The 16,067-nt window shown below is 38.5% G+C and overlaps 1 protein-coding gene across 4 annotated transcripts in view; it reads right to left on the reverse strand.

The window, feature by feature from the left end:
* ttc7a (tetratricopeptide repeat domain 7A) overlaps nt 1-16,067 on the reverse strand; it is a 131,534-nt gene that overhangs the window by 103,116 nt on the left and 12,351 nt on the right. For all 4 annotated transcript variants that reach the window (XM_062058813.1, XM_062058814.1, XM_062058812.1 and 1 more), the window contains exons 5-6: nt 2,585-2,715; nt 518-642 (exon numbers count right to left, since the gene is read on the reverse strand). In XM_062058813.1, coding sequence (XP_061914797.1) covers nt 518-642; nt 2,585-2,715 — 256 coding nt within the window. The remainder of the gene's footprint in view (nt 1-517; nt 643-2,584; nt 2,716-16,067) is intronic.

Raw genomic sequence — 16,067 nt, forward strand, 5'->3', positions numbered from 1 at the left:
TAAGGTGTTTTTATGTTTTTTCTTTTGGGATGTATATTTTTGCTGGACATCGAGAAGAATAGCTGCAGCTAATAGGGATCTTGATAAACTAAATTAAACTAAACACCTCTTTACACTCTTTTGACACTTGCTTTTTGCATTTTCACTTTGTAATTCAGTCCATTGGGACATTTATCATTTTAACCTTGCTGGCTTTTGTGAGTCAAAGAGTAATACTGACACCTGCTGACAAAAAAATGTTACAGCATTTTTACTTTGACAAGCATCAGCAGTGGTGCATACTTTGGTTTTCTATGTCTAACTTCCTGTTGTTTCTGACAACAAACCTGACTACCTATAAAAAGCTGCAAACATAACGTGTGTGCGTGCGTGTGTGTGTGTGTGTGTGTGTGTGTGTGTGTGTGTGTGTGTGTGTGTGTGTGTGTGTGTGTGTGTGTGTGTGTGTGTGTGTGTGTGTGTGTGTGTGTGTGTGTGTGTGTGTGTGTGTGTGTGTGTGTGTGTGTGCGTGAGACCTCACCCTCTTTGCAGCAAACACAGGTAAGCGCTCTGTAGAGCCGCCTGAAGAAAAAAACCCAGGTCCATGTCCGCAGGTGGAGCAAGTAGACTGAGTTTGGCTGTCTTACTGTGGGGCGTTGTTACGGTCTGCAAATAAAGCCATTATCCCCTTAACATCGACTTAATCAAAATATCTGTGTACACCTGCAGACCCATAAAATCTATTAATAATGCATGGCAAATAAAACTTCCAATACAACACATTTGGGACCTTTTACTGACATCTTTTTATGCACATCAATTCCCATAACACACTCCGGATCGAGAAGTTCATTTATATCCGTATTACATAGTGATGGATACCTTTCACATTTGAAATTGTAAGCATGCATTTGCAGTCGTTCTGACGTTGTTTTTATTACAAAATAAACCAAAATAATAAGTCCAAATATAGTTCTAAACATACTCCGGCTCATAAACTAACTATAAAACATGCTTCTTTTTTTTGTCAAAGTATAATTTGGGAGCAATTTTGCGGCCGTATTTGATGCAATCAGCAGTGTACATGAATGAAGTGTTAAAAGGGAACTGCACTTTTTTGGACTTTTGCCTATCATCCACAAACATGAGACATGACAAAAGATGGATTTTTTTTTTAATGCATTGTAACTTGTAAAAAAAACGTAAATACAAGTCCACTTACAACAGAGCTAATGGAAAGTCCTCTATTTCGCCCATAAACCCCAATAAATAACCATTCATAGGCTCCATTGTAAGCAGACTTTTGATCTCATTTATTTAATATTTAAAATGCAAAAAAAACAACCAAAAAAACATTCATCGTCATCCATCCATCCATTTTCTACCGCTTGTCCCTTTCGGGGTCGCGGGGGGTGCTGGAGCCTATCTCAGCTGCATTCGGGCGGATGGCGGGGTACACCCTGGACAAGTACATCCATCGTCATGTCTCTTATAATGATTGTGAACGATAGGCAAAATTCCAAAAAAAGTGCAGTTCCCATTTAAGGGACCAGAAGGTTGTGTAAAACGAAGTATATATAAAGGCGCAATAAATGTAAAAAAAAAAAAAAATACACACAATGACCAAATAAACATATTAACCTACTTTTGCCAAAATTCTCATTAGCTTTGGACCAACACTTGTGGAAAAAATATGACTTGTGTGTGAAGCATGTCAACTGTGGTGTCTGCCTCTTTGTATTGTTTGTAAATACAACACTAGGTGCTTTTACTTTTGGTTTTTCATAAGTTTTGTTGTGGCGAGTCTGCATGGCTTCCTGATTTTATTATCACCATATTTGAATAGTGTACTGATGCTTTTTACTGCAATATTTGCAGAAAACGTGCAAATTTGAAGCCACGTTTTGTCAGGCAAAGTTTATTAATACACTGTCACTGAGAGTGAGGTATACAACATTTCTTATGTGTGTGTGTATGCTTGCTTACCTGGCACAAGATACCTTTGTCATTCAATGGCACTCTAGCTTTACCGGTTAACCTTTACTTTCCATAATTTTCTTCGATGCGATGAAAATGTTTCTACGCATTTTTGGCGAGAGTAGCGTCTTCATGCCGCACAACAGGGCATGTTTACACGGCAAAAAACTCTTCAATTAAAAGAAATGTCTCATGAGAAAGTGCTGTGTCGGTTCGCGGCGGCTCCTAACTGGGGTCCAACATGGCGCCCTGTAGTCACGTGAGGGGCTTTTGACCAATCCTTTATGAGATTGTTTTAAACAGAGTTGTCCATACTCTCTCTTTACACCGCCCTGGTCTATAGTGTGTTGCCTTAGTCAGGAAGGCAGTGCCATTCAGCTGAATGTGCCAGGCTTTTCTTTTGTTGATCCTACAAAGTATTTAAACTATGAGCATTGTATTGAAATATGGCACCGTTTGTTTTTACATGAATCGGTAACCTGTAGTACTGCCTGACTTGGGTCAGTAGCTATCCCTAATCACATATTTTGTTGACATCACTAAGATAGTAATTCAATTTAACTTATTTGTGAAAATCTGTTGTTTAAAGAGTCTGGTTTAGGAATTAGAAACAACATTTATTTGGAAGCACCTTATCAAGCTCCTGCAGATATGACAGAGCAGCGTCGCAAGCTTTGAGATAACAGGAAAGACTCTCTTCCTCCCTCTCTATCAGACGAATACGAGACACTGAAGAGTGTGCCTGGTGGTCCAGAGACAAACCTGGAACACATACAGTACAGACACCACAGTCAGGAGTTTAACGAGAAAATACAACACAAACACTGACAGTTGTTTATCATTCCTTCAGCAACATGAGCATGCTCATGGAGGACAGTTCTGTATACAGTATAAATAACACAAGGCATTTGGGATACGCTCCAGAACCACTGTGACACACACAAAATAGAAGATACTAGTTAGTGAACGCAGTAGTAACCAAAGAAATGTAAATCTTGAGTGTACCTTGGTTAAGGGCACTGTTTAGAAATTAATACAGTTGCACTGAAAATTATTCGACACTTTGTAAATTCTGAATCCATCCATTTTCTACCACTTGTCCTTCTCGGGGTCGCAGGGTGGGCCCGAACCTATCCCAGCTGCACTCGGGTGGAAGGCAGTGTACACACTGAACAAGTCGCCCCCTCATCGAAGGGCCAATACAGATAGACAAGCATTCACGCTCACACTAAGGTCAATTTAGTGTTGACAACCATATTTTTTTTTATATAACATTACATTAAAAATTAAATGACATAGTGACTGTTGGTGACTGTGTTGGTGAACTGTGCTGAGCTATGTTTAATTTGTTTTTGTTTTATTGGTTTATCAATTCATTTTCAATACCACTTGTCCGGTTTAGGATTCCAGGTGAACTGGTCGACTTTGGGCAAGAGTTGGGGTACACACCCAAGACCAGGGCCATTGCAGTTACGGCTATATTTAGCAGTGAATATAAACGAATAAAAACGTGTAATCACCTCATGATATCAATTCACAATTGTCCATGCATTTCTGATTTTTTTACTAACAAATTTATTAATAATTTGATCCGAAATCATATGTGAAGTTGACAAGCAGATATTTAGGTTTTTTTGATAACAAAAAAATGCTTGGAATATGTTGTTTCATGATTAGACAATATTAAAGTGTAGAATATTTACAATTGCATTTTTTCTGACAAAATTGAAAGAACAATTATATTTAGCGTTATTGAGCACATTATATCCAGTCCAGATCTGGCTCCTGGGCCTTGAGGAGGACACCTGTGCTCAACACTGATTGGCAGTCAGTCATAAAGCACAAAGAGACAAACAAACATGCGTACTCTTATTGACACCTACTGTATGGACAAATTAGAGACTCCGATTACTAGGGGTGGTTCTTTACTGATTTCAAAGTGGACGACCAGTTTTTTACCATTGTTTTTTACCATTGTTGTTTTTTTACCATTGCCATTTGTCCTGGCTTTTGCCAGGACAAATCTACAAGTACAGTTTGCCAAATCCATCTTTAAGTTTTGTTTTTTTTACCTCCAGGTGTGCAAAAACTACACTTGAATCAAATGTTGAAAATAATAATAGCTATAATACACATAAATAAGTTATAATTTTTTAAAAGCATAAAGGAAGAAAAGCCTAACATGCTTGTTTGGGTTTTTTAATGTGAGGGGAAGAAAAACCCAAACAAGCATGGGGTAGACATGCAAACTCCACACAGACCTGTTAAAACGAAGATTCAGACCTAGATATACCGACTGTGAGAATATTAATGTAATGTCAAATTTAAGTGTCACAATACACCGAAGCTAATGCAGATTTCAAAATTAAATACTTTATTTAGATACATTTTAGTTTTGCGTAGGGATGTACATCGTTAGGATTTTATTGATACCGATACCAATATTGATACCGGTATTATTCGGTACTCTTATCGGTACTATATGAAATTGGTGTAAATAAAGATGTGAAAAAATGTATTTTCATTACAATTTTTATTAGCTTTTTTTAAAATTATTATTATTGTTTGCATATTTGTGATTATTCCAAAGATGATAAAAAACTATTTTTGTTATATTTTTTATATGTTTCTATAACTAAGGTCAGAGTCGAAAACTACGCCCAGATGTTTTACTTGTAGTGATGGAGTTAAAGACAATGATTGTAGTTTTGATATGTGTATCTCTCTCGGGGAAAAGGGCCAATGACTAAAACTTCAGTCTAGTCCTGGTTAAACTGTAAAAAGTTATCTGCCATCCAGGAAATAATATCTGAAATGCATATAAAAGAGTATAAATTGGTCTTGTGTCATCAGGAGGCATGGTAATATCCAACTGTGTGTTGTCAGCATAACTGTGGAAATTAATTCCATGTCTCCTGATGACACTGCAACATGGAATGATGTAAATATTAAAAAGAATAGCATCTAAAATTTATCCTTGAGGCACACCACATGTGATTTCATGGGTCTTTGAGGAGCATGTATCAATACTTACCAAGAATTTTCTGTCTGAGGGATAAGAATTGAACCATTTGTGAACAGTACCAGAGAGGCCCACCAGGTGTTTCAGTCTAGAGGTGATCTACTGTATCAAAGGCAGCACTGAGATCTAGTAGAACCAAGACTGACAGTTTTTGAGAGTCAGCACTCAACCTGAGATCAATCACAATCTTTAAAAGGGCTGTCTCTGTACTGTGGTTCACCCTAAACCAGACTGAAACTTCTCTAAACTATTGCATTAATTTAAAAAAATCAAACAGTTGTTTAAAACCAAGTTTTTCTAAAATGTTACTTAAAAATCGTAAATTTGATACAGGTCTGTAATTATTAAAATCGTCAGCATCCAAATGGCTCTTCTTTAGCAGGGTCTCACCGCCGGTTTTTTAAAAGCAGCAAGAAAGACCCCCGTTTGAAGCAAACTATTTAAGATGTTTAAAATCTCCTCTCTCAAATAACCATAAAATATTTAAAAAAAAATTTGGTTGGAATTTAATCCAAAATACATGTGGTGGGTTTTATTATAGAAAAAACCCTGTCAAGCATCTCAGCATCAACCAGGACAAAACTGTCCAGCGTTTCCTCATATAAAAACAGACACTCAGATGGATTAAAAGCAGTGTGAGAAGATAAAACCCTAACCCTAACCATAACCCTTTGTTCTCAGCCCCACCAAAGCCCGCGAAAACAACCCCCCCCCCCCCCCACCTGGCCCCCCTCCCCTCTCTAACTCCGCCCCTCACCAAAGCCCGCGAAAACATAACAGCTCAATCCAGATCCCTTAAGAAATACTCTAGTGATAATTTCAACCTAAAATTAGGTGAGTGGGACTGGTCCCCCGTGCTCACGAGCAACCTGGTCGGTGATGCTTGGGATCGCTTCAAAACAACGTTCCTAGCGATACTAAATGATATGGCTCCCGTGAGAACAGTCAGGATTAAAGCCCGCTCTGAACCATGGATGAATCCGGACCTATTAGCTGCCATAAAAGACAGAGACAGAAAATACTCCGAATACCAAAAGTGTAAAACCGAAGTAGATAAACAACCCAATAACAACCACAAATCACTCCTTTCAACACTCAAAAAGCAATGCAATAAATTAAGAAATAAGACAACCAACCTGACTAATTCCCTAAAAAAAATTACATTAACGACAAAATAGAGGAAAACACAAATAAGCCACGTGAGCTCTGGAAAATACTCAACAACCAGCTTCCTGGCTGCAGCCAAAAACTTAAAACCAGACTCACCAACAACATCAAGGAGGGTGACTCCCTCATTACAGACAAAATGGAGGTAGTAAGCAGACTTAACACCTTTTTAACCAGCATAGCCACAACTCTAGTCAACAAGCTGTCCCACCACTCTGGTCGCTTTGGTGTAGAACACATTAAAGCCTTCTACAGAAAGTTAGGAGTATCCAACAACAATTTCAAATTAGAAATGGTCTCAGCTGACAAGGTGCTTAAAAAACTGAGCGTGCTCCACCCAAACAAGGCCACCGGCCTTGACAATATCCCCTCCAAATTCCTCAGGGACTCTGCCACCACCATTGCCCCAATCATCACACACATAATAAACCTCTCAATTACACAAGGCCAAGTACCAAAACATTTCAAGATAGCAAGAGTAACTCCCCTCTTTAAAAAAGGAAGCAAATTGGAACCTGGCAACTACCGACGTGTTTCTATTCTCAGTTCCATTTCGAAAGTAATGGAAAAAATAGTTTATGAACAGGTCGATAGTCACCTTGCCACTAATAAACTCATGTACAAATTCCAATCCGGCTTCAGAACTAACCACTCCACTGACACATGCCTTCTCTATCCGACCGACCACATCAAACATGAGGTGGACGCGGGCAAATACTGCGGCATGGTCATGCTGGACCTTCAGAAGGCCTTTGACACCGTTAACCACGCTATACTGTTGGATAAGTTCAGAGCAATCAGATTTGATAAAACCTCATCGAGCTGGATGCAATCTTACTTGGAGGGGAGGAAACAGGTGGTAGAGGTGAATGGCACCGCCCCCCCCTCAGTAAGCTGTGGAGTCCCCCGAGGCAGTATATTAGGGCCTTTACTGTACATAAACGATATGTCATCAGCATGCGACTGTGAATTGTTCTTGTTTGCGGATGACTCTGCCCTGCTGGTATCCGGCAAGGACAAGTCACAGGTGGAGAAAATCCTCAGTGCTGAACTCTGTAGAACTTGCACCTGGCTCGCTGACAACTAGCTATCCATACACTTGGGTAAAACGGAATCCATCCTATTTGGGTCCCACATCAACCTTAAGAAAATCAGTGACTTCACTATAAAAGTGGATGACATTGTTATCACCAGGAAAGATGAGGTCACCTACCTAAGTTCCATTCTAGAGGCTAATCTTTCCTGTGATAAAACGGCAACCAAGGTAATCAAAAAGGTCAACCAACGAACGATATTTCTCTATAGAATCTCCTCTCTGGTCAACAAAAGCACCATGAAGATTCTAGCGGGAACTCTCGTTCAACCCTTTTTCAATTACGCTTGCACCTCCTGGTACTCTAGCACCTCCAAAACCCTCAAATCTAGACTCCAAACATCCCAGTACAAGCTAGTCAGGTTACTTCTAGACCTCCACCCCAGATCACACCTCACTCCTACCAACTTCTCCAAAGTGGGCTGGCTCAGGGTGGAGGACAGAGTAAAAAAACTTGCACTGAGCCTAGTCTATAAAATCCGCTACACATCCCTGATACCGAAGTACATGTCAAACTACTTCCTTAACCATAACCACAACACCAGGGGGAGCTCCACTAACCACGTTAAACCCAGATTCCGATCTAACAAAGGTCTTAACTCATTCACCTTCTATGCCACATCAATATGGAATGCACTCCCAACAGGTGTAAAAGAAAGGGCATCTCAATCCTCCTTCAAAACTGCACTAAAAGAACACCTCCAGGCAACTTCAACCGTAAACTAACACTTATTTTCACATCCTACCTCCCCGTATTGTAAATAATCAAATGTAAATAATCAAATGTAGATACTAATTTGTATTCTTATGCTCTCTGATCTCTATCTCTATGTCCACTACTTGCTGTACATATCCGACCAAGTCAGTCCTACACTGTTCCAATGTCCATTTCTCTGACGATGCAATTGTTGATGACTGAAGTGTTGATATCAACCAAACATAACCGCCCCCCTCCACACCCCGGATTGTAAATATTGTAAATAATTCAATGTATATACTCTGATGTATATCTTGTGTGATGACTGTATTATGATGATAGTATATATCTGTATCAATTTAAGTGGACCCCGACTTAAACAAGTTGAAAAACTTATTCCGGTGTTACCATTTAGTGGTCAATTGTACGGAATATGTACTGCATACTAGCCAACCCTCCCGGATTTTCCGGGAGACTCCCGAAAACCTCCCGGGACAAATTTTCTCCTGAAAATCTCCTGAAATTCAGGCGGAGCTGGAGGCCACGCCCCCTCCAGCTCCATGCGGACCTGAGTGAGGACAGCCTGTTTTCACGTCCGCTTTCCCACAATACAAACAGCGTGCCTGCCCAATCACGTTATAACTGTAGAATGATCGAAGGCGAGTTCTTGGTTTTTTATGTGGGTTTATTGTTAGGCAGTTTTATTAACGTCCTCCCAGCGCGGTAACAACACACAACAACAGCAGTCACGTTTTCGTCTACCGTAAAGCAGTTTGTCTGCCGTAAACAGCAATGTTGTGACACTCTTAAACAGGACAATACTGCCATCTACTGTACATGCATATGTGACAATAACATCTACGGCTTTTAGAGAGTGCAGTGCACAACTGCGCACACAACAAGGAGACGAAGCAGAAGAACGAGGGAGATACAGCCGTGGCGACGCCAACGACGAGTAAGATGAAGAAATACGCTTGTAAGTTCCAAGCCGCAGCTGCGATTAGACCTGGATAGCCTCCGGGAAGAAGTAGTGGACTTTCAAGTGCTTGGCAGTGAAGATCTTCCTCAGGAAGCAAAGATTGACAATGGGCCATGCTAGGGAGAGATGGAAGATTCCAGACTCTTGTGCATTTGATGAAAGCACTTTTGTGCGTGCCACACAACAATGCATCATCAGAGAGGGTGTTCAGCATGGTTAGAAAAATAGTGACAGAGAATAGAACAAGGATGGACAATTCAACCCTTAACTCAACAATGAGTAGATGAGTGTTATGTGTGTGTATATGTGTAAATAAATGAACACTGAAATTCAACTATTTATACACATATATATATATATATATATATATATATATATATATATATATATATATATATATATATATATATATATATATATATATATATATATATATATATATATATACATACCGGTAGCTAGAAATTCACTGAAAGTAAAGTATTTCTTATATATATATATATATATATATATATATATATATATATATATATATATATATATATATATATATATATACATATATATACACACACATATATATATGTATATATACACAGACATATATATATATATATATATATATATATATATATATATATATATATATATATATATATATATATATATATATATATATATATATATATATATATATATATATATATATATATATATATATATATATACATATATATATATATATATATATATATACATATATATATATATACATATATAGCACGGTGGAAGAGGGGTTAGTGCATCTGCCTCACAATACAAAGGTCCTGAGTAGTCCTGGGTTCAATCCCGGGCTCGGGATCTTTCTGTGTGGAGTTTGCATGTCCTCCCCATGACTGTGTGGATTCCCTCCAGGTACTCCGGCTTCCTCCCACCTCCAAAGACATGCACCTGGGGATAGGTTGATTGGCAACACTAAATTGGCCCTAGTGTGTGAATGTGAGTGTGAATGTTGTCTGTCTATCTGTGTTGGCCCTGCGATGAGGTGGCGACTTGTCCAGGGTGTACCCCGCCTTCCGCCCGATTGTAGATGAGATAGGCTCCAGCGCCCCCCGCGACCCCGAAGGGAATAAGCGGTAGAAAATGGATGGATGGATTGATATATGAAATACTTTACTTGGTGAATTCTAGCTGTAAATATACTCCTCCCCTCTTAACCACGCCCCTACCCCACCCCCGACAACGTCCCCCCACCTCCACCTCCCGAAATCGGAGGTCTCAATGTTGGCAAGTATGATGTACTGCACTGTGCAATCTACTAATAAAAGTTTCAATCAATCAATCACAAAACACACACACACCGCACAATGAGCGAACACACACACACGTTACGCTAAAAGCTAATTAGCCTTCACCTCAAGCCAGGACTGCGAGCGAGCTGAGCTGCAGTTTGTTTCTAGAAGGTCAACGGGCTCATAGTGATGTTACTAGTAGTTGACTGGGAGGTGTTTATTTTAATTTGGGGAGAGTCCACTGCCTGATGCTCACCTGCTAAACACCTATTTGCTAACCCCACCGCAGAAGCACTGACTACATGCGCTCTGAATACGCACTGCTGATTGGCTGTTACCGCTCTGAATACGCACTGCTGATTGGCTGTTACAGCTATGGTTGTAACCAATCAGATGGTTGTGTGGGTGGACAATGCTGGGTGCTGTGTAGGAGACAGAGGCAGAAAGCGGAGCAGCTTGTTAAGATTTTAGCTACTTCATATGTTCGTGTGAAAACTCGTTCGGTACACCTCCAAACCGAACCGGAACCCCCGTACCGAAACGGTTCAATACAAATACACGTACCGTTACACCCCTAGTCATACCAAAGACTATAAAAATGGGACCCATAACCTCCCTGCTTGGCACTCAGCAACATAAGGTTGGAGTTGGGGGTTAAATCACCAAAATGATTCCCGGGCGCGGCGCCGCTGCTGCCCACTGCTCCCCAAGGGGATGGGACAAATGCAGAGGACAAATTTCACCACATCTAGTGTGTGTGTGACAATCATTGGTACTTTAATCTTTCATCTTAATCTTAATATATATATATATATATATATATATATATATATATATATATATATATATATATATATATATATATATATATATATATATATATATATATATATATATATATATATATATTTATTTATTTTTTTATACTGTTATTTTTGGGCGTAAATTGTTTCTTTCGTGTTCTGTTGCAAGGGGGGCAGGGTCGTCAGAATGGCGAGGGCGTAAATGGTGTCATCTTCTAATTCACATAATTGACTAAGGCACACAATTCAAATGTCGATGTGTGGAGGGGTAAAACAGAGCTTTTTTGTTTGTCCATTCATCCATCCATCCATTTTCTATCGCTTGTCCCTTTCGAGGTCGCGGGGGTTGCTGGAGCCTATCTCAGCTGCATTCGGGCGGTTATCCGGGTACACCCTGGATAATTTGCCACCTCTTCGCAGGGCCAACACAGATAGACAGACAACATTCAAACTCACATTCACACACTAGGGCCAATTTAGTGTTGCCAATCAGTCTATCCCCAGGTGCATGTTTTTGGAGGTAGGAGGAAACCGGAGTACACGGAGGGAACCCACGCAGTCACGGGGAGAACATACAAACTCCATACAGAAAGACTCCAAGCCCGGGGATCAAACCCAGGACCTTTTTATTGTGAGGCACATGCACTAACCCCTGTACCACCGTGCTGCTTTTTTGTTTTTGTCATAGGAAATTATATTGCGTTTTTCAAAACTTTATTTAACTTGACTTTAGTGGAACTGCACTTTTTTTGGAATTTTGCCTATCGTTCACAATCATTATGAAAGACATGACGAAGGATGGATTTTTTTTTAATGCATTCTAAATATTAAATAAGTGCGATCAAAAGTCTGCTTACATTGGAGCCTATGGGAGTCGCTTTATTATGCTTATAAAAGCCCTTAAAAACATCCAAACATCTCCATTAAGGTTTTATATGATGGAAGTATATATGTAATGTAGTAACAGGCACATTTATAATAACATTTAATATTTACGTATTTTAATCATTTTAAGCATATGTGGCACATTCATTTTAAAAAAAACATCACAATTGCTTTTTTTTTACTACATCACTGATTATTACTCACTGCAGACTTAATGAGAGCCAACATAATAAAACATCACTTAATAGGTTATTTAGGATGCCGATTGATAGAATCTTGTTATAGGTGGGTTGGATATGACGTCACATCCGTTTTTCTTCTTCGCGGATTAATTCACACGATGGTCATGCAGCTTGAGCGTAGCAATGAAACAAGTGAGAGTGAGTGTAGAGTTTGAGCAGAAAATGCTGTATTGCTGTTCTGTTCTTGGGTGTTCCAATCATTCAAATAGAGAAATAGGGAAGAGCTTTAATAGAGTCCTGAAAGAAGTGGTTCATAAAGGTAATAAAGTCAGGGAAAAAACGAAAGTGCGTCGAAGGAAATGGCTCTTATAAATATCACTTTCATCATCTTGTGGAATACAATCGAATCATGCTTGTGTCTGCTGTGATCACTTTGTAAAATGTTTTTTTGAACATTTGATTTGTTTGAGAAACTTTCTGTGATGCAATCAAGTTTATTCTCTACTATATTAGTAGTGTTTGATAGCAGAACTAAACGTAAGAAAAGGACAAGGGATCGCATTACTTTGTGTTCTTTTGTGGTTGCTATGCCTAAATAATACTACCAAGACCTGCTTGTGCAAATAAACTAAGGTCATGTTAAATCCTAGTAATAAATATTGTGATTGTTGGACAAATTGACCGTATATTTGTTGTCGATTTTCATAGCAGAAATTAAAAGGTTAGTTGCTGTTGTTGTGCAGGAAAACCAAGTGTTTTATTCGACACGGTCATGGATGACCACATTATAGCGTCTTTGGTGATATTTGTTAGCATCAAGAAAATATCCTTAATAGTATTAATAAAGTAGATGAATACATTTCTCGTAGGCTCAACAGCATATACTGAATCTTGATATCGCTAGCAAACATTGCTGAACAACAGGGACATATATACTGTAGCTAAATAATGAGACAAAATATGAACTTCACCATACAAACATCTGCAGACATGAATTGTAGATGAGAATAATATTTGTAGTAGGAAATTAACTGCAAAAAAAAAATGTTTTTTTCTCACTAGCGTCACGATAACAGCAGCACGGCACTCTAATGTTAATTAAACAGGTTATCTACCGATGCACGAATAAGTCCAACATTGTCTTTCACGGATTAATGCTTAATTTGTGGCCCCCTCTAGGTGTAAAGACATGATGTGCCTCCAATCTTTTCTTTTTTAAATACCGTAAGTGTCAAATAAAATGAGGTTGTAGCAAACAGTAACGTCTTGGTGATGACAAATGGTTTAAATTATTTAAAAAAAAGTTTTTCTAAAGAGTGTATCAATCGACTCCATCCAATTTGAAATATTTTTTCATGATCGCCTATATATTTGCCTCTAAACCTTTCAAAATATGCCGAAATCTGCAGTAATTCAGGTAAATAAACTCTACACCATCACCTGAAACCCAGAATTGCCTGGATGTACCTCTAGGTCACGTGATTGCAACCCACCTATAGTCCTGTTTGGATGAAAAATAACTCATAATCCTTGCAAAGAAAAGGTGGGTGGAATCAAGCGTCTTTTTAGGTCGTTTTTACCATTTACGGGTCTAAATTAGCTGTCAAAGTGTACCAACATGTCGGATTACATTCTCGTCCTTCTATTATCCAGGTGAGAGGCATGATTTATGGCCTAGAATAAACTTTCACGAGCAAAGGAAGCAGCTTACCACTCGATGATGTAAACATAAGCACATACCGTAGTGATCACGGTGCGGCTATTAATAGCTTGTTTGCGTTTGCGCTTATGATAACAATATCACGAATCCTTGGTTAATATTCAAGTCATGAAATGTAAATGAAGTATTGTTGGCGCTTTTTTGATTTTTATTGGGTTTTATGAGCGGACTAGAAGACCTCCCATTGGCTCCACTATAAGAAGACTTTTATTTACGTTTAGTTAGAATGCCTTAGAAAACAAATACATCCATGTTCATGTCTGTGAATGATAGGCAAAATTCCCCAAAAAGTGCAGTTTAAGCGTGTTTGTTTCATTTCTGACAGCAGTGAATGCTTGTGCAAAAAACACACAAAGGTGATTATAAAACATTCATGTTTCCTGGAGTCCATGTAATTGTGCCCTGACATTGAAGATAATGTACACGTCATTGTACGTCTTATATGTCACTATATCGATATGGGTTATAATGCGTGACAAATTCAGCTGTGGTTTGTGCGTATGAGGTGCCTTAAAAAGCAGAGTTCTGATGCCATTTACTGTACAGATTTGAAAGGAATAAATACACAGGAAGCCTCATTATAATGTGATTGTGAGTTAATGTGAACACAGCAAATGTAAAGAAGAAAAAAAAAACAGATGTCAAATCTTTCTGTGGCATTCCAAATGTGATTCTGGCGATATAAACGATTGTCTGGAAACACTGGACATGTGTTGATAAAAGGAGACATTGTACGTTACAACATTGATCGCGGGGTCTTCAGTGCAGCCCGCGAGACATCACATTTACCAAAAAGATTGGCATGTTTTGCCTAAATTTGGTCCCATGAAGTTTGAAGTGAGGGAATATTGCCGCCGTTTTGTGGACCAAGACAGAAGCGATGGTCAATGACCACAATTCTCATTTGAAAGCAAATTGAGCACATTATCAATTTATATGACAAAATCCAAACAAGTTTCCCTACTCATGTGTAAATGAACTATAACCAACAAATAAAGTCAACACACGGTAGAAAAGAGAAGTGTAGGATCCTTCTCTTGTTGTCTTATTTGTATTTGACTTTACGTTTGGGTAACATTTTATTAAACAAAACCGTTTTCTTTAAAGTAATATTGAAATGTATCACAGCTATTTATTTTATTGAGAAATGTAGTTAATCATAAAACTGGCACCCAATGTTATTAAAAAGTATTGATTTTGAATCAAGAATCCTTTTGACTCGAGAATCGATTCTGAATGGAATGGTTACCCCCAAAAATCGAATCAAATCGTGTGGTGACCAAAGATTCACAGCCCTACTCTTAATACCCAGTGTTTTATCGGTTATACTTCATATTGCATTTTTGTCAGGGGTTGTTAAAGTTGAAGTAGTTGAAGTTATGTGTTGTTAAGTCTGTTATAGCTTGCTTTAATCAATGTGGTAAAGGAATGGCTAAATCAGGCTAGAATTAAGGTTTTAGAATGGCCTTCCCAAAGTCCTGACTTAAACGTGGGGACAATGCTGAAGAAACAAGTCCATGTCAGAAAACCAACAAATTTAGCTGAACTGCACCAATTTTGTAAAGAGGAGTGGTCAAAAATTCAACCAGAAGCTTGCGGATGGCTACCAAAAGCGCTTTATTGCAGTGAAACTTGCCAAGGGACATGTAACCAAATATTAACATTGCTCAATGTATACTTTTGAACGAGCAGATTTGGTCACATTTTCAGTAGATCCATAATAAATTCATAAAAGAACCAAACTTCATGAATGTTTTTTGTGACCAACAAGTATGTGCTCCAATCATTTTAACACAAAAAAATAAGAGTTGTAGAAATTATCGGAAACTCAAGACAGCCATGACATTATGTCCTTCACAAGTGTATGTAAACTTTTGACCACGACTGTATATATATGATAAATTAATATGATATGTGTATATATGTACACATATATATGTATAGGCTGTATATATGTGTGTATATATATTGTTACTTTACATGCACTTGGTTTTTGGCCAAAGGCCAAATTTATTTAGCCCAATGCGGCCACCAAGTCAAAAGGTTTGGACACCCGTTATAGGTTATAGATACTAATTTGATGACCAACTCGGTGTCTGTGAATATAATAGATGGAATAAACGGGTAAGTCTGTACCTTTCCAGCCAAAACGACGACGAGGTTGGTCTGAAGTCTCTGGCCAGAGGTCAGACCTAATCTAATAATCAGAATGTTGCAAATAGACATAACCACCAAAATATTCCAAGCAGATCAAATTCCTTATGCAACACATCT

The sequence above is a fragment of the Entelurus aequoreus genome, linkage group LG09 (assembly GCF_033978785.1).
Source record: "Entelurus aequoreus isolate RoL-2023_Sb linkage group LG09, RoL_Eaeq_v1.1, whole genome shotgun sequence".
Taxonomy (NCBI): Eukaryota; Metazoa; Chordata; class Actinopteri; order Syngnathiformes; family Syngnathidae; genus Entelurus; species Entelurus aequoreus.